Here is a 19526-nt window from a genome sequence, read left to right as displayed (position 1 = left end):
GTGTACAGGTCAAAGTGTACAAGCGCAAGACACTAACAGCTCTCTCTGTGCATGCATCAAAGCGGGGGGGGGGGGGCATAGCTGAGTGGTTAGGGAGCTCGCCTGGGGAGCCAGAGCCTGTCCCAGGCATGATTCCAGGCCAGCAATGTGTCGATGTGTGTCCCTGAGTCCTTAACTCTCCCCGAGTGCCATAGAATGGCTGCTCACTGCACCTACTTGCCATAGGATGGATGGGTAAATGCAGAGGACGAATTTCACATCTCTGCTGTCTGGAGGAAACCTCCTAACTCCAAAATGTTCATTTTTCAGGAAAAATATACGTTTTAAGGAAATTAATAATAAAACGAATGAATATATTTTTTAAACGATGCAATACTGCCTCATCAAAGTTGGTGTTGTGACTTTAGATATTGTCAATTACTTGCATGAGAAGGAGAAAGGTGGTGGAGTTAGCTGTTTCAGCAGACAGTTTGAAGGTCCAATGGAGTTGAGTGGTTTTGTCCAATGTGTTTTTTACTACTTTCCATTGGTTCAATATTTTCGAAACACCACACAGACGTAGAGTGTTCAATAGCACTGATGTATGGAAATCCAAAAACATCAAGAATGGAGTTATGAGGTTTCCTCCGGACAGCAACGATAGAGATGTTCGACACTGCCCGATATGCCCTTATTTGGTCATATCGGGTCATATTGGTATCGGCGATGACGGCGAATATGCCAGTCTAACCACCGATCCGACACAGGGGTAATAAGGGGTTGACACTATGCCAGGTAAAGAAAATGTTTGGGCATGTGGGGTTTGCAAACCTTTGTAGCATGATATTCCGCACGGTTCACTAGTCCAATGCAATGCAGCTGAACGGGCAAAACCTAGCATAGCATATGTGTCAAGTCTAACTTGACAAGTTATACGAATGTCAACCCTTGACTTCCGGTCGGTGGACTTCAAAATGAGTTTTTTCGCCTGGTTGGTATAATAAATATTATTCTCTGGTATCGGCTAACACAAAAATTGTGGTATTGCATGAGATCGGATCGGGAAATCCCTAATATATACTGCAAAAGAACACCTTAGTGGGGACTATTCTATTCTAAAGCCCTCTTAGCAGCCATCAGCTAGGTGAAGCTGTAAAGACAATTTCCCCTCCCCTAGGTATCAGAAACTACTCTCTTTTCCAGTGACAAAACAACATCTTTCTCATCAAAAGTATGACAAGAATACAATTTAGGCATTTAGCAGTCGCTCTTAATCCAGAGAGATTTACAGTAAGCAAGAACTGGGAATACATCATATACATAACAATAGTCATAAGAACCTAACAGTGGAATATCTACTGGAATAGAAAAGGGACACCTGTCCGACGTGTCCGTCAGCATAGAAAATAAATACACGTGCTTCTGTAGAAAATGCATGTCCAGTCAGTCAAAATAAATAAGTCAAGTATCAGAGGTCTTACATGTGCTCTGAAGTAGTATGGTTTGTGGCAAAGAAGTGTTTGAGCATTAATGTTGAGAACTCAGATTGCATTTACATCGCTAAATACTGTTTGTGTTCAATATTCTAAATTCAGGCAGTAGCGATCAATTACTTTTGGTACAGTGTTCCAATCCAAACCAGAAGCAAATTAATCATACCCAACTCCCTGTCATGTTCTCATTCGTTAAAGCCATTACAAATGCAAGCATTGCTTCAGGCAGTGTTTGTAATTCTGTCCCGTCTGTCTGTTTGTTTCGATTTTCATTAAACTTGGTGGTGAATGATTACCAGGCTGCCCTGAAGAGATCGAAGGTCAAGGTCACAAACGAGGGGCACAGGAGACGTTCATGTGGGCAGGGTTTTCAATTTAACCGGAGATACCTGACAAAAATTAAATGGAGACACACCGTCCAGGGATTGGGGGAATAATATTTTAGAAATTCCCTGGCTGAAAGTCCAACAGTATTAGTCCAAGGACTGAACGTCCCCCGAGATCAGTCACATGTGCAAGGATCGGTAAACAGGCCCCCTTAAGCGCATTGAACTAGAGCAGGAAAGAACAGTAGCGTCGTTCCAACTCTATTTCTCCACCTCCCATCTTCTCCACGAGGAGGGAACCAGAAATATAAATCACAGCTCTCTCAATGCTCTATATCATCTCCTCATGTCATCCAGATTCTCAGACTTCACTTCCTCTCAAGTAGATCATATTCTAGCTGGTCGATGAAACTACCGCATACACTGTTATTCGTTAAGAGGTTACGTGATGCCATGCCGTTTTGTTTGCATGCGCGGTTGAGAGAGTTTCGTCAGTACAACATCGCAACTGACTTATTCGCTGTGTATTCCATTCAAGTGCTAAGATATTAATGGCTGAAACATGCAATATGAAGCTTTCCAGGCCCAGACCTCACAGTGAATGCTGCTCCAGCCAATGTGGTTGCATCTTGTACTGGGCTACAGACCACAAGCCACCCACAGAGACCACCTGGGCAGAGGTTTATCTCAGTGTGTGTCTTCTATCAAACGCACATGCTTGTGTGTGTGTGTGTGTGTGTGTGTGTGTGTGTGTGTGTGTGTGTGTGTGTGTGTGTGTGTGTGTGTGTGTGTGTGTGTGTGCGTGTGTGCGTGTGTGCGTGATGCATACTGCACATACGGCATGTGTGTGTCTGCATTGTTGTGTCTGTGTGCACACACAAACGCATAGGTAGATGCCTAAGTGTTTGTCTGAAAGAGAGACAGACAGACAGACAGACAGACAGACAGACAGACAGACAGACAGACAGACAGACAGACAGACAGACAGACAGACAAACCTGTCATTTTTCGGCGAGCGACTTCATAACCTCTCTCCTGTCCAAGCCCCATGCAGCCCGCAGTCTCCCGGACCGGTCTCTCTGCAGTTCTGCAACTGCCCCGTGCAGGGCTCTCAGGTACTGTCATTGAGGCCAGCGGACTGTCCATCTGCCAAAGAGAAAAGCCCAGAGAGAAAGCAGAACTGAAGCAAAGGCCCGTTTCCCACGTTGTTCTTGGCTCCCATCTGCCCCTGAAGACTTAAACCTGCATGTATATTTCGTTGTACAATAGTGTAGTGCACCGAAAATAGCCAATGTATAAGCTCACAACACATTACAGATGTGACATGTTGTGTGCTTGTAGATCTGCTACTTTCAGCGCACGACATCGACACCGTTGTACGACGAGTGCATGAATTGGACATTAAGCGAAAACACATCGAAAACAAAGATTGTCTATGTATGTGCCAAAATAGCTAACCCAAGCATACACGCACACTTACACACGGACAGAGGTGCACTCTCACTGGGACACACAAAAAAACTGTTTTTCTAATTCTTTCTAAGTGCCTATTTAAGCAGCTGTTTTCTGTAAACACTGGCTCGGATGGCCAAGCCTGGACATTCGGTTTTAGATCACTCTCAATTATATCATAATTACTTGGGACTCGGCTATGGTTGTCAGCAACAGCACCCCTGAAAATATAGCTGCGAATAGCAGCTCGCTTGCCAGCACAAACAGCCGGCTTGCTAATCCCAGCACGACTCTGTGAAAATGGCTTGCCACCTCCGGAGGGGTCTGCCGTTGTGATGGAATAAAGTCCAAACATGGTGGGATCATATACAACGGAGCTTTAACCACACAGCAAGAGCCATCAATGGTCTGAGCTATTGTTAAGATGGCACAGTTTCACACCCCAAAATATCTGCCCACTGATCGGCCTTGGGAATCATATCTGTGATTCGCCCGTCAGAGGTCAATGTTTAGTGCAAAGCTGTTGCACTTGGTTGATGTCAGTGTCAACAGGAACAGAACTAACTAGAAAGGGTCGCTCGGTGGAGCTCATATCTATTGTTATTATTATTATTATTATTTTGTTTCATCAAATAGGCCCCTTCCACAAACTTTGGAAGGAAATTATTATTTCCGCTACAGAATCTGAGAATGATGTTGGTGATCTACGTTGTAAATTGTAGGCCAATCATTTTTTTGGCCTAAAAACAATTATTTTAGGGTCCCAGCCGGTCCCGTCTTAATTTTGGTGGTGGTTGTTCCCTGTACTACAATATCTGACCATATGAGACAAAAAAAGCATCTAAATGTAACACTGTATATGTTCCATCTCACAATCCCAATCTGCCCAACATTTGGCCCAGACCGGCCCACTACAACCAGCGCGCAGATGGCAGAAACTCTACCGCCTGTTCCGTCGAGGCACACACAAACGCAGCGCGACGCGTTGTGGGCTTGTAGATCGGCTATTTTCAGCAAGTGTAAAAACAGTCATTACGACGGCATCAAGGCCCGCCAAAATACATTTTAGTCGACTAAATCAACTGTAGATAAAATCAAAAATTGCTGCCAAAAACAAGACTGCAATCAACTTGGATGCCATGTCCACTGAGCCTGAGGATTACACAGAACAGGTGCATAAAGTCCAGCGACACAATAAGCCCTATAGCCTTTGCCTTGTGACTCTTAACCACTTTCAACCTGGTATACTGTACCTATTTCATGTATGGAGTTGTATTTTGGTGTCATTTGCCGTCCTTGTCCATCTTTAAATTGCAATATCCTACAGTATGAAATGGTAATTTCAAGAATCCAAAATCCTGTCCACTTAAAAAGGTCATTGGCTTTGTGGTAAGGTCCTACTGAACCACAAACCCACAATGGTTTGTGGTGTCTTCAAACATGTTGAGTGGTTTCACATTATCCTGACAATAGTTATATTAAAAAAAAGTTCCAGTAGAGTTCAGTTCAGTCGTTTGACAGTTGCATTGACTCTGTTGAACTTAAAATGACTGCATGTTCTCTGTTGTTTTCTGAAGTCATGGCTCTTGTACTCTAAAGCAGGGGTTCCCAAAGTAGGGTCTGTTTCCTGCCCGTCTTTCTTCGCGCAGCGCCTCTGACTGTGTGTGATCCCGAGGTGTGACACTTTCCCAGAAGCCCACAGGTATCCGTTACCCCAGCAGGGAACCTTGGCACACTGCCCGCAACCCTGCCCATCTCTCAGGACACAATAGAAGCAACCCCCCCCCCCCCCTCAGCCCAATTCTATACCCCCCACTGCCACCTGCACGCCAGCCTTGCTCTCAGGAGAGCGGGGACAGATCGTGACAGATCTCTCTTTTCATCTATAGCTTGGGCCTCTTATACTCTTTAGTGACCAGTACTGTCACTGCCACCTCAAATCCAGAACCCCATTTACAGTACGTCTGTTAGACTCATATACTGCTCATACACACCCCTGTTTTAATGTGAATGTTGAGTCTACTGTGCATGCATGCGCTTTGCACTTTATGAGAGGTCCCATACATAAATCCCATGTGCCTTGTGTGACTGGTCTCCCCAAGCATAACACTGTAACTGTATCCCAGACCAGAACAGGAGCAGTTCAAATTCTTCGTTGGATGTCACATAGTTTCAAACTCAAGGAGATTCTACTGTGTGGACATCTATCTATTCATTGGATGATTTTGTTTTAATGCAGATTTATTTATTTATTGTTGTTTCACAAATTTGGTAAGCTCTCTTTTGGAACAATAAAAGGACCTTATTAAAACATAGTTGTCGGCCTAATTAAAGCAGATATACTGTCAATCTTGGTTAACATGTAAAGAAAATCACTGTAAAAGTATACATGCATTTACTACATGTAAGTATTATAGTTCAACTGTACATAAACACAACTTTGGTTTTACATTATTGATTTAACATTTTGTACATTGTTGATTTTACATTATTGATTGCGACCTTCGGACGCAATCAATAATGTAAAAGTCATGCATGATAGAGAGTGTCAGGGGCACATCATCATTAATGTAATTACAGTAAGTAATTAAGGCCCTGAAGCCATATAGTCCAGGTCAGAAAAAAACATTACATCTGTTGTTAACTGAATATTGAACAGATTATTTTGTGTTTGTTAAATTAACTGATTAAAACAAATTTCAAATGTGAATATAACATACAGTATAGAAACTAGAAAGACGTTTATATGACTTTAATTCTGGAGACCAGAGAGATGGTTCTTTGGATTTAAATACAAGGGCTCCACCTTGTGGTCAGCATCAGCAGGACATCAGAACAGAAGTTGCTACAGTAAGCAGGCTAAGCACAAAATCACACTAGTGTGAATTGAGGGGCGCTCTTATCATCATACATCACATTCTGTGCTCAGCCAATCAAATCATCGCTATGGGGTACACACATTGCTCAGCCAATCAAATCATCGCTATGGGGTACACACACAAACACACAAAGCTGGGAATATGAGGGGCTAGCGCCCCTCAAAAACAGTGAAATATGACACAGACCTATAATTAACAGACATCTGTTCATGTACTTGCCGTCAGTGTCAAGGTGTAGTAGTAGCATTTAGTCCACCGATGACAAATCACCTTGCATTTGGTTTGAAGAAAATGACAGTTTTTGCATTAACTGAATACACAGTAAAGCCTTACGTGATTTCTCTGTGGCCCAGACAGAGGACTGAATCTCTCCACTACCATTCTCTGTGGCCCAGACAGAGGCCTGAATCTCTCCACTACCATTCTCTGTGGCCCAGACAGGACTGAATCTCTCCACTACCATTCTCTGTGGCCCAGACAGGACTGAATCTCTCCACTACCATTCTCTGTGGCCCAGACAGAGGACTGAATCTCTGCACTACCATTCTCTGTGGCCCAGACAGGACTGAATCTCTCCACTACCATTCTCTGTGGCCCAGACAGAGGACTGAATCTCTCCACTACCATTCTCTGTGGCCCAGACAGGGGACTGAATCTCTGCACTACCATTCTCTGTGGCCCAGACAGAGGACTGAATCTCTCCACTACCATTCTCTGTGGCCCAGACAGGACTGAATCTCTCCACTACCATTCTCTGTGGCCCAGACAGAGGACTGAATCTCTCCACTACCATTCTCTGTGGCCCAGACAGGGGACTGAATCTCTGCACTACCATTCTCTGTGGCCCAGACAGAGGACTGAATCTCTCCACTACCATTCTCTGTGGCCCAGACAGAGGACTGAATCTCTCCACTACCATTCTCTGTGGCCCAGACAGAGGACTGAATCTCTCCACTACCATTCTCTGTGGCCCAGACAGAGGACTGAATCTCTCCACTACCATTCTCTGTGGCCCAGACAGAGGACTGAATCTCTGCACTACCATTCTCTGTGGCCCAGACAGAGGACTGAATCTCTCCACTACCATTCTTGCATCATAAAGACAAATAGAGCTACAGATAGAGAGACCACACCCAGTGGTGGAAAGTAACTAAGTACATTTACTCAAGTACTGTACTGAAGTTATTATCATTATTAAACATTAACATAAGATTATTATCATAATTAACTACTATTATCATAAGATCAAAGTTCTATATTCCACTCTTGGCTTGTCTGGCATATGCCAGACTGCTTTTCATTGATTTCAGCTCCGCCTTTAATTGTATCCACCAAGATATACTGCTACGTAAACTAGCTTTACTAGATGTTAATCCGTGGATAATTAAATGGTATTTTTTTTGTCTAAGAGACCACAGAGGGTCAGGTTTAACAGTGTTCTCTCTGAGGAGGCACGCAGCAGCACAGGGGTTCCACAAGGAACTGTTAGTTCCTCGCTCCTGTTCACATTGTATACGAATGATTGTGTAGGCAGATTTGTTGAATGGTGTGATAGAAACTATGTAATGATCAACACTGATAAAACAGAGGAGATCATTGTGGATCCGAGGTCCATAGGAGACCATACCTTGATCAAGGTGCAGATTGACCAAGATATGAGCTGGCACATACATGTTGAATCCTGCTGTTCAAAAATACACCAGCGGTTACATTTTCTTCGTAGACTGAGGCTGTTTGGTGTTAGCCTGAATATTATGTTAATTTTCTATAGAGCTAGCATTGAATCTATCTTGAGATATGGAATCTCCAGCTGGTATGGTAACCTGACTGTGAAATATAAAGCTCAAGTTGCAAGAGTTGCGAAAATGGCTGGGAAGATCATGGGCCTGTCTTCCCCCCCGATGATTCCCCAAGCCATTTTTGAACAGACTGTAGTAAGGCACGGTAAGAATATAACCTCTGACCCCTCACATTTCTGTATTCCGAATATTAATTAATGAGATCAGAAAGAAGGTACAGGATGCCACAGTGCAAGTACAACAGATATAAACACTCTTTCATTCCTCTCTCTATAAAAATGTTGAATGGGTAATTGGTACCTTAACTGGGTGTACGCACCAGGGGTGTATTTGTTTTGTTTTGCTGTAATGTCTCTGTCTATGTGATTATACGTATGTTTATATGTATGCAGCTGTGGTCCTGTCTCCAAGACAAATTTCTCCCAAGGGAGACGAAATAAAGACAACCTTGACCTTGACCTTGAGTCCATCCTACATGTTCTCCATCTGAAAGTTCTCACTCTGTCAGACTAAGTTCTAAAAATTGCTTTATTTTGTATTTTGTTTCGGTGCCACCTCTTTGTATAACATAAATGCAAATGATGAAGTTTACCATGTAACTGTACAGCACCGAAATAAACTATTCAAGTACAATTTAGATTTTTGAGGCTTTTAGTGTATGTTCACAAACTTTGTCCTGAACAAACTTCCCATTGACAATGAATGAAGAATTTTACATCATAATGTCTGAGCAAATAGACAACATAGTGTCTATTTTACATCATGTCGTCATGATGATGTACGATGATAAGAGCGCCTCTCTTATCTTCACACGGGTGTGATCTTCTTTGTTGTCTCCACCAGGCCGAAGGCATGGGGAAAGAGTATGTTTTGCACTCCATCCGTGTGTGTGTGTGTGTGTGTGAGTCCGTCCATCTGTTAACAGCTAATGTCCGGCACACACACTCCCTGGATGCCAACATGAACCTCTGCCCCAAATTTCCAGAAAGCGCCACCAGGAGGCCGACTTTTGAAAAACACATTTTTTTATATTACTCCTCCAGATTCTGTCGCAAATCGTTACATACTATCTCTATAGTCATGTGTTCAAGACGGATCTGTCCGACATTTCATATTCCATCCCAATTGGCTAACATTGGCTTTCAAAGTTTGCAGGATTGGCCCGTTCTGAACAAAAAGCCTCAAATCATGAACGCAGTGTGCAATTTACGTGAAATCTTTCACGCACTTTCCTACTAGGCTGAGGAATATATCCCACCCTTTTCACATTGGCCTGTTATAGCACCACCAACAGGTGGATCTTTGCAAAACACATTTTTGGAACAAAATGCCTCATATCATCCAAGGCATGAGAACAAATGGCACCTTTTTCACATTGGCCTATTATAGCGCTACCAGGAGGCCACAACCTGACCTGCCCTGGTGGAGACCTGTGCCCCAAGGAGCACTTTTTCTAGTTTTTACTTTACTGGAGTGGAGTATTTCCAATGTTCAATCATTTATTTATACTCTCAAAGTACTACATCTCAAAGGCAAAATTGTACTTTTACTCAATAAAAAATATTTTTAAACTTAGTTACTAATTATTTTGTAGATTATTACAAAACCACTTCAGACTTCATTTGAAAGTAGCCAATCTAGAAGCCCCCAACGTGTCACGTGAGGTTATAGATCGGCTATTAATAGCCAATGTATCTAGGGTTAAAGTGGTCAAATACATTCATGTTTACTTATTTGACTGGGAACCCCCTCCACAGAATGAACATCGTACCACATCTTGAAGATGATGTCAGAGGAGAGGAGTCACAGGGACGCTGAACCAAGATAACACTGATGACCACAGGGCCCTGCAGACAGACAAGTTGAGAAAATGAAAAATATTCATAATGGGAACAATACTACGTTTTATTTCATCACAGCTCAACACCAAAACGTGGTTTAATGTTGTCCGATGCATTACAGCTTTACAGGCATGGCTGAATTCTGTTAGTTGTTAGTTGTTAGTAGTTAATAGATGAGATTCTCGCAGAAACCTGTGATTTCTTTTTAATGAAATGTAATTTTTGATTGATTGATTGATTAAAATATGTATTAACAGTTTGCAGAATTACAGTACATTTCAAGCACAAACTCAATACAAAGTTAACTGTGAGTGGACGACCCAATTAAGCATTACACTTGTTTACAAGAGGGTCCACCTTGTTCAATTCATCAAAACATTTAGAGACAAATAGACACTTCTATAATGTCAAAGAACAGAACAGGAGTTCATCATAAAGGAGGTAAAAAGGGAAAAGAAACATACTGTATACAGTGAGGGGAAAAAGGGGTGGGGGGGATTCAGATTTTACGGGGGCCAATTTCGAATTGCAGCCGTCCGTAGGTGCTCTTTGAGAGCGGTTGTAAAGGGTTTCGCATGTCTTAATGACTGTTGGTAGGGCGTTCCACATTTTGGTGGCATAGAAGCGAAAATAATTTAGTCCCTTGTTTGTGCCAAATCTGGGTTGTACATGGTTCGTTGCACTCCCTCTGGTGTTGTGGGTGTGGACTTCGTTAACATTAAGGAAGTATCTAGACAGGTACATGGGTATCTTGGTGGTGTATCGAATCTTGTGGACCAGACCCATTGCAAGCCATTCCAGCCTGTCAAAGTCTGGGGGTGAGGCCAAGTAGGAGCCTGACCAGTTTATTTTGGGAAGTCTGGAGCCTAGTTTTAAGGGCCTTTGAGGTGCTGTGGTACCAGGAGGTGCATGCATAGTCAAATAAACAGGGCTCCTGTTAAGGTCTTCAAGGTGTTTTTGTTGACCAGTGAGGAGATCCTGTAAAGGAATCTTGTTCTTTGGTTGACTTTTTTGATTACGTTGGTGGCCATTTTATCACCGGAAAGATTAGCCTCCAGGATGGAACCTAGGTAGGTAATTTCATCTTTACGTGTGATAACATTGTCACCCACTCTAACCAAGAAGTCATTTGCCTTGATGAGATTACTATTAGATCAAAAAAGAATTGATTCAGTTTTCCCCAGGTGTAAAGATAGCTTGTTATCAGCGAGCCAGGTGCAGATTTTACCGAGTTCAGAGCTGAGGGCCTTTTCAACCTGCAGTTTGTTCCTGTCCGAGATTAGCAGTGCCGAGTCATCTGCGAACAAGAACAAGTTGCAGTCACAAGCTGATGTCGTTTACATATATTAGGAACAGTAATGAGACTTGATAATATGCCACAGTGAATTTGGAAAATTAAGGAATTTTAACTTCACTAGGGAATGGCTTAGCCGATTCATCAATAACATTAAAATGAGTAATTAAAAACAAATGCTTGTCAAGTGGAATGTTAATTCTCTAGTAGGGAAATTTAGATTTCGTTTTTCTATTCCCTCGTGAATTTTTCAATTCCCTAGTGGTATAGTGATTTTTTGTATTCCCTTTTTTTCCTAATTCACTGAAACAAATACATGTTATAAACTCTGCAAGTGAATAAATAGCCTCATTAACAGACAGTATGGACTGCATTGCAGTGTTGTTTTTGGCAGAACATTTTTATTTTAGTTTTAGTCATAGTCTCTTGAATAGCTTTCATTTAATTTTAGTCTGGAATTTTTACCTGGGATGTTTTAGTGTTTAGTCTAGTTTTAGTCGACTAAATAGCATAAGATTTTAGTCGACTAAATCTACAGTTGATTTAGTCGACTACAATGTATTTTGTCAGGCCTTGTTGTAATGGCTGAATTTACACTTGCTGAAAAAATCTCTTGTCCACTATATTTAGTCTTATAGTTATAGTCATCATAGCTTAGTTTTCATTTAGTTTCCATTTAGTTTCCGTCAGTGAAAAAAGGTAGTCGAAGAACATTTTTTGTCATAGTTTTAGTGGAAGAAAACAACACTGCTGCATTGTTTAATGAATATAATGTTGTCATGATGAAACCACAGCATGTGTTGTTCTGTTACATTAAGTGAATGGATGATCATCCGGTTGTACTTTGTTTGCATATCACATGATCAAGGTCTGATTAAGCCAGGCAATTCAATTAGGATGACGTGGATTATATAAATGAATGAACAGATCATAGGTCAGTACAACGTGTTGCACCCATACGCACTGGCACAGGAAAGAGGTGAAAGGTTATCATGTTGTAAGACGACGCAAAATCACACTGTCATACCGAGATTTTTGGATGTAATAATAATCCAAATAAATTGTCCTGAAAACTGTCAAAGCCCCATTGAACCAGTATGGAAATCATTAGTGCAGCTCAGGGCTAATATTGCTATACCATATTAACATGATGTGTGGGATATGTTATAGGGCAGGGGCAACTTTGATGAGGGAGGTGGCCATTATATTTCCACACTCACTCCAGAGGGCCACATTGAATAATACTCTTGTTAATCTTTTTCTTAATGAATGCCCTACATACTTTGTCATTCTTTGTCACACAAAAGTAGCAAAAATAGCTGATACCATCTCAAAACTGTTTGGAGCTTATAGATCTGCTATGTTTGCTCTTTTGTTATTGGCATCCCAGCTTTTTTGCAATTTCTGAATTGGAATCCTGAAGTTTTTTTATTTTATTTAATTTGGAAATGCATTTAGTTGTATAGGCTACTTACGTTAACTTTATGAACTTAAATATAAATACATTGGAGTTGGACATAAAACAGACAGGCCATTTGTAACTTCATGTCATAATAGTATTTCATAGGAAGGGATACAGGTTATGTTTCAGTGGAATTGTAACAAGTTAAATCAATAAAAGCCAGCCTATAGTATATTTTGCAGTGTAGCAGGCCTAATACTTGCAGCCATTCTGTGTGGATGTTCTCATGACACAAGAAATGCTCAATTCATTTCAGTGTCCACTATATTTACTCTAAGGTCCACTCTTTAGTGCCCAGTGGCCAATTCACATGAATAGTTATTAGTTATAGACCTATAACGGGTCTTGTAGAGTGCCATCTCCGTTTTAGTGTCCACTTTTCTCCCGGGTCCACTTTGTTTTGAACCGAAACTTTGGTGCCAAATTCACATAACATGTACCCACACTCACTACCCAGGCTACTCTGTTGTTATACAAAATAATAACCTCCCACAATGTTCATAAATAAACCTGAAATGTAAAAGATCACTTTCACTATTATATCCCTGTCCCTCAAAAGTGTGTCACGCTGTGCTGCTGTACCTGATCCAACTCGTGACGGGATGGGGGAATTCCACAGTTAAACTTTTTACCTTACCTTTGACCCAGACAAAAAAAAACTTGCTGTCGATTACGTCAGAGGAGCTCCTGCGTCTCGCGATAGGACGACGTTTATAAATACTGACCCGACTGTCCTAAACGGAACAGCTTCAGTAGTTCGGTGATTTCACTCGATCATCATTCTGACATCGTATTGAAAGAACTCTTTCTTCATCATAAGCTCCTCATACATTAAAAGCATCGGTAAGTAAGTAGCCTAGCCTACACGATTTTATGATACTTTAATATTTATGTAATTTCTCATTATGGATCACTTAACCCTTCTGTCTGATGTGACATACCGGCTAAGTTAACGGATAGGCTGCTCATACTGCTATTGCTATATTAATCATCTTGTTTTATCTTGTTGTGTGTTATTAAGTTGACATTGATTTTCTGTTCTTGTTTCAGGTTTCGCAAGTAGAGATTATGGCAGCAGTTGCAGTTATCCCAAATCAGGTAGGCTCTCTCTCTCTCTATCTGTGTGTGTGTGTGTGTGTGTGTGTGTGTGTGTGTGTGTGTGTGTTGTGTACTCTGAACTGTTTATTCTAATTTTAGAAGTTTGATAAACATGTAGCTATTGTGTAGTCTTCTCGACTCTCATTCTTTCCTCTGGATTTCTACATAGCCTAGTTTGCCTTACTTTTACCTATATTGGCAGAACACTTTGTCCAGTATCAGGTTTAGTCTCTTTCTCTCAGTCTCAGCCAAAATGATCCAGTAGTAGCCTAAAAAGTTCTGAGAGGTATGACTGTGATGGATCATTGTTCTGGGACTATTTTTGAATAAATTGTCTGCTTAATTCATTATTAACTAATTAACAACACAATTATACCAAGAAAAACATTCACAATAATATTATTATTAAATTATTCATTATAATGAATAATGTCTCTGTCTGCAGAATGTGGTTCAGAGGGTGACGAGCCTTCCTCTGGTGAGCTCCACCTATGGCATGATGTCCGGCGTGTACGCCAGCACCAAGGGCACACACCCCTACATCAAGTGTGTGTGCGAGGCCGCGGAGCACGGGGTCCAGACCATCACCTCTGTGGCTCTGACCAGCGCCCAGCCCATCATTGGCAAGCTGGAACCTCAAAGTAAGATTCTGACTCCCGAACCGTCGACATTTTAGAGAAGTGGTGTCATTGACTTACAAAATGTTTGTGTACACGATAATATTTATAGTCCCCAGTTCCTGTTCAGTTGAGATAATAGCCGCTGTGTGACTGGATGAGTCATTCGTTGGGAATTTGGCTCTTGCACATCTTGCCCTGTCACCCAGTTATTGACTCAACTCCCCCCCCCTTAAATAAAACTATAGCAACCTCATGACACAATTATAACTGCATGTCTATTCACTTAAATCAACATTTAACTTGTTGGTTTTGTTTTCCAGAACAAAGTTTTACATACAGTTTTCCTATTGCAGTATTTGTATTTTTTATTGATATTACTTTCGTTTTTTGTACTGCCAACAGTTGCCATTGCCAATGACCTTGCTTGTTACGGCCTGGATAAGATTGAGAAAACTCTTCCAATTCTGCAGAAACCTTCTGACCAGGTACAGTAGCCAATGACTCAACAGTTATCAACTGTTGCAATAGAGATAGATTGCGTAGGCGCTTGGCTAAGCTATGCAACCTCACATTTCACAATGCCTATGCTGACGGTATCTGGACACACAAACAAACACGACTCTTTCATGTTGTTTGCTTGCTTCATCACAGTGTTGATTTCGTCGACTAAAACGAAAAATGTTCGTCGACTACTTTTTTCTACTGACGAAAACTAAATAGAAACTAAATGAAAACTAAGCTATGATGACTAAAACTAGGACTAAATATACTGACAATTTCATCAACAAATAAAAACTAGACTAAAATGTTAGGAAGGGTCTAGTGGACAAGAGATCCAGTACAAGTCATTTTACAATTAGTTGCATGCTGAAAATAGCCGATCTACAAGCTCACAACGCGTTGAAGCGTGACGCATTGTGAGCTTGTAGATCTGTTATTTTCAGAAAGTGTAAAAACAGTCATTGCGACGGCATCAAGGCCCGCCAAAATACATTTTAGTCGACTGAATCAACTGTAGATTTTGATATTTAGTCGTCTAAAACCAGACTAACACTAAAACATTCCAGCAGGTGACTAAAATATGACTAAAACTAAATGGAGTTTTATTCCAAAGACTATGACTAAAACCAAAATAGAAATTTGCTGCCTAAAACAACACTGCTTCATCGTTAAAGTTTGTCCCGTCCGTCTCTGCATGACAGATCGTGGCCAGCGCCGTGCGCCGAGTGAGCATCGCCAAAGACGCCGTGGCGGTCACCGTGACGGGCGCCAAGGACACGGTCTCCGACACGCTGACCCACGTGGTGGACAGGACGCGGGGAGCGGTGCATGATGGCGTGCTGATCACCATCGCCGTGGTCAACACGGTGCTGGACAGCCGCGTGGCCCACATGGTCAGCAGCGGCGTGGACAAGGCCCTCAGCACCTCCGAGAGCCTGGTGGAGCAGTATCTGCCCCTGACGGAGGACGAGCTGGGTGAGTTGAGTGACACAAAGTCCAAAACCAGCCAGTGGTTCTTTCCCAAACCTTTTCAGGTCGAGACCCCAAAAAGAGAGATTAGACGTTTGCCCCGCCGGTGGGACCCAAACTAGTGAAAATAGCCGATCTACAAGCACACAACGCGTCGCTTCGCGGTGTGCGCGCCGCGTTGCAAGCTTGTGGATCAGCAATTTTCACAACTTCCGTCCAAATCCTACATGTTTGGATGTTTGTTTCCAATGTTTGCTTCGTTTCTTTTCTAATTCACGGAATTTCTTAAATTTTCCATTAAGTCATTGCCTTTTGTTTTTAATTAATGCTTTTTTTGGGAATGTTTTTTGAAAATGTTTTGAAATAATAATAAAGGGACCCATAAAATTGTGTCCAGACCACACACAAGAGACTGAACACTGGTACAGGGCTCCTCATTGGGACAGCTACACTAATTAGCTAATTAATCCACTAAGCAAAGACTTATTTCTTTGTCTTTTTGATGTGTTTATGAGGTTTATGAGATGAGCCTAACCAGTTCTTAAAAACAAATGTGTACTAAGGGTTATTGGGGTCATTAAGAGGCATTATGTCGGAATGTTGGAATTGGCCCAGTTTTCAGGGGCCAATTTTTAAGCTTATTTTTTTTTTAACAGCTTATCGGACTGCATTAGCAGAAGTCCCTTTAAGGCCCTTGTAGAGTTCTTCATCACCAAGTGAGAACTGGACATTAGCTGTTCAGGGCTGAATGAGCTTTTAAATCCTCTATACACTATGTTCCTTGTTCAGCTAAGTTTTAGGGAGTAATCAGTGAATAACTGCTCCATTTACTCTTATTTGTAGCTTGAGCTTGTTGGCAAACAGATTTGGTGTAGAGCGACAGACCCCTGGGGGGAGTCAAGTTAAGACCCCCGGGGGGAGTCAAGTACAGACCCGGGGAATGTGACCTGGTTAACGAAGGTTAGAGTTAAATCTTGTCAAATACTCAGAGGCAGAAGATATAAATAAGCCAAGCGAAGAGAGATACTTTAATTTGCTGTCGGATTGCTCTTAACGTCCAAAACCTTTTCCTAAACACTTAAGATCCAAGTAGTTGTGACATTGTAAAGAATGAAAGCTTTTTCAGACATCAAAAACTAAAAATAAAGTGCTTGAACGTTAAAAAACAATGACCACGGCATTAATTTCTTTATGCAATGGCTCTTTTTTGATGTTTCCTTCCCTTGTTCAACAGAGCTGGAGGTTAAAACGGTGAGAGGATTTGATAGGAAGGAGCCGAGCTACTATGTCCGCCTGGGTTCACTGTCCACCAAACTGCGCAAGCGGGCGTACACTAGAGCACTGGCCAAAGTGCAGGACGCCAAGCAGCGCAGCCAGGAGTCCATCGCTCAGCTTAACCACACCGTGGACCTGGTGGGTCTTGCTTTTACATTTATACCCCTAAGGGTCCCTTTGGAACCCTGAGGGTCCCTGGACCCAACTTTGAGAATTTATACCAACTGAAACTGAAAAAGTTAATAATACATACAGTCATAACCATAGAGCAGAGACCATTATGCCTGTTAACTAATGAATGTTGTAGAATGTATTATCGTTGGTCATAAAAAATTCATGACCAACGATAATAATTAACCCATTTTGAGCGGGAACCCCTTTTGGTGTTTTAAGCATTCTTATACTTTAGCCATATAGAAATTAGCAGATCTACAAGCTTTTTTCTCTCTTTTTTTAAAAAAATTGTGAAAATGTTCAAAGCAAACATTATTAACTGAAAGCCTTGCTTCTGTGGGGTCCCTGGAACAACATATTTTCAGATGGGGGTAGCGGCCAATTACATATATTTTTGGGGGTCCTTGACATGAAAATGTTTGAGAACCACTAACATATAAACATGGGTTTTTCAGAAAACCGTCAGGATTTAGAAGACATTTGTAGAATCGTTCCCTGGTCAAAATGGGTTAATGAAGAGCTTATGTAGCACACCTAGTTACTAAAATTAAGTTCTGTAAAACAGAACAGACTTAAAAGGGCTTTAAGGGGGGAAAAAATTATACATTTTGCTTTTGTGAGCAATGGTAAATGTCATATCATTGATAGAGGTGATTTTTTATTTCTATAAAAACCAATACAATGTCATAAGCGAATTAAATGGCTTTGAATTGCAATCGGATACATTACTTTATAAATTCTCTTTAGTAATGCCTACATCATTTTACTTCACACCAGATTGAATATGCCAAGAAGAACATGGATGGGGCCAACCAGAAAGTGTATAACAAGCTCAACTCCTTGGTAGACTGGACCTCCGGCGGTGTGAAACAGGAGAAGGCCAGCGGCGAGGCAGAGGTAAGGATCCTGGACAAACCAACAGAAGAACATCCAGAATGCAGAAAGATTGTTCCATAATAGCCTGAGAGACTAAGGGCTCCATTTTCGTCACCGCTAAACCCCTTATCCTACTATTTACTATTTTGAAAATCATTTTTTAATAGTTCAACTAGCCAATCTACTTTGACACGTTGTGAGCTTGTAGATTGGCCATTTTAACTATTCAAAAGTGTTTAGCAAAATAGTAAAAAAGAAAATGCAAAGAAGTTTAGGGATAACGGGTTTAGCGGTGACAAAAATGGAGCCCTTAATCTCATCAACTGGTGGTCGGTGACTCAAATGCCAAATAATGATATGAGAATAATAATGATATGAAATCAATGATGTGAAAAAGGTTGAAAACCACTGCTATAAAGCACAACATTCACCACGTTCCTTCCATCTTCTTCACCTCCAGGTCATCGAGTCTCGCACGCTGGTCCTGGCGCATTCCCTCACCCAGCAGCTCCAGACCACCTGCCTGGTGGTGGTGTCCGGCCTGCACGGACTTCCTCACCACATCCAGCAGGAGGCGCTGTACATCAGCTCCTCTGCCTCCCAGGTGTACGCCAGCTTCCGCAAAGCCGCGGCCTTCGGAGACCTGCCCGACAGCATGCTGGCCAGCAGCAAGGTCCAGCTGGGCAGAATGAAGGAGTCCCTGGACAACGTCATGGACTACTTGATCAACAACACGCCGCTCAACTGGCTGGTGGGGCCGTTCTACCCGCGGATGGATCTTCAGAGCAGAAACGCTCCCGTTTCTCCCTGCTGTTCTGCCGCCAACACTCCTCCCGCCATGTCCTCCTCCTCTTCCAACTCACAGTATCCCATGGAGGTGGAGATGGATTCGCTGGCTTCTTCCAGCATGCAGCAGTACAGTAGTTAGATTTTCGGTAGCATTTTTGATATAATTTCGTATATAAAACGGTGAGCATTTTATTAAAGCCGTTTCAAGAGTTTGGGCTTCCTAGAGTATAGTTAACGCTGCCTCTAGTGAGCATGTTAACCACTTTTAACCTGGTGTCCTCCCTGTTTTGGGGAATGTCTTTATACTGTAGGTTTCTACCATTTCAATGTGAAACGTTGTAGACTTGCTATTTTAGAAATAGGGCGTTAAGTGGTTAAGAAGATGACAATCTCTCAACATTTCTAACCAACATGTTACAAATTCCAGCTACCTGGACAAAATGATGACATAATAAAATGTGTATTCTTTGGAACACAAATCTGCAGTTGTGGGGGTATTTTTCCATGTGTAAAACCAATTTATCAAAGAGACTGACAGTAGCAGTTACAGTAAGTGGTTTAGATTAGAACTACAGTATTAGCTGCAATCTTTCGAAAATTGAGTATAAAAAAAATAGCTGTTTTGTTAAGAAGAAGAATCCGAAAGTGCACACTGGGTGACGCTGAAAAAGCTCCTCTAAAGTTTAATGCTGCTCGTCA

General features: G+C 41.8%; 1 protein-coding gene across 1 annotated transcript; it reads left to right on the top strand.

The window, feature by feature from the left end:
* Positions 1 to 13240: 13240 nt before the first annotated feature.
* plin2 (perilipin 2) lies at positions 13241 to 19269 on the top strand. The gene is made up of 8 exons (XM_080791736.1): positions 13241 to 13368; positions 13576 to 13623; positions 14069 to 14264; positions 14646 to 14728; positions 15446 to 15719; positions 16948 to 17126; positions 17940 to 18059; positions 18499 to 19269. Exons 2-8 carry the CDS (start codon positions 13594 to 13596, stop codon positions 18964 to 18966), a joined length of 1350 nt encoding a protein of 449 aa, XP_080647862.1. The 5' UTR covers positions 13241 to 13368; positions 13576 to 13593; the 3' UTR covers positions 18967 to 19269.
* Positions 19270 to 19526: the final 257 nt, after the last annotated feature.

The sequence above is a fragment of the Protomyctophum bolini genome, assembly GCF_963924005.1.
Source record: "Protomyctophum bolini genome assembly, chromosome: 20".
NCBI classification, from domain to species: domain Eukaryota; kingdom Metazoa; phylum Chordata; class Actinopteri; order Myctophiformes; family Myctophidae; genus Protomyctophum; species Protomyctophum bolini.
Note: the sequence above shows the minus strand (reverse complement) of the source record. Positions and strands in the feature narration are given on the sequence as shown.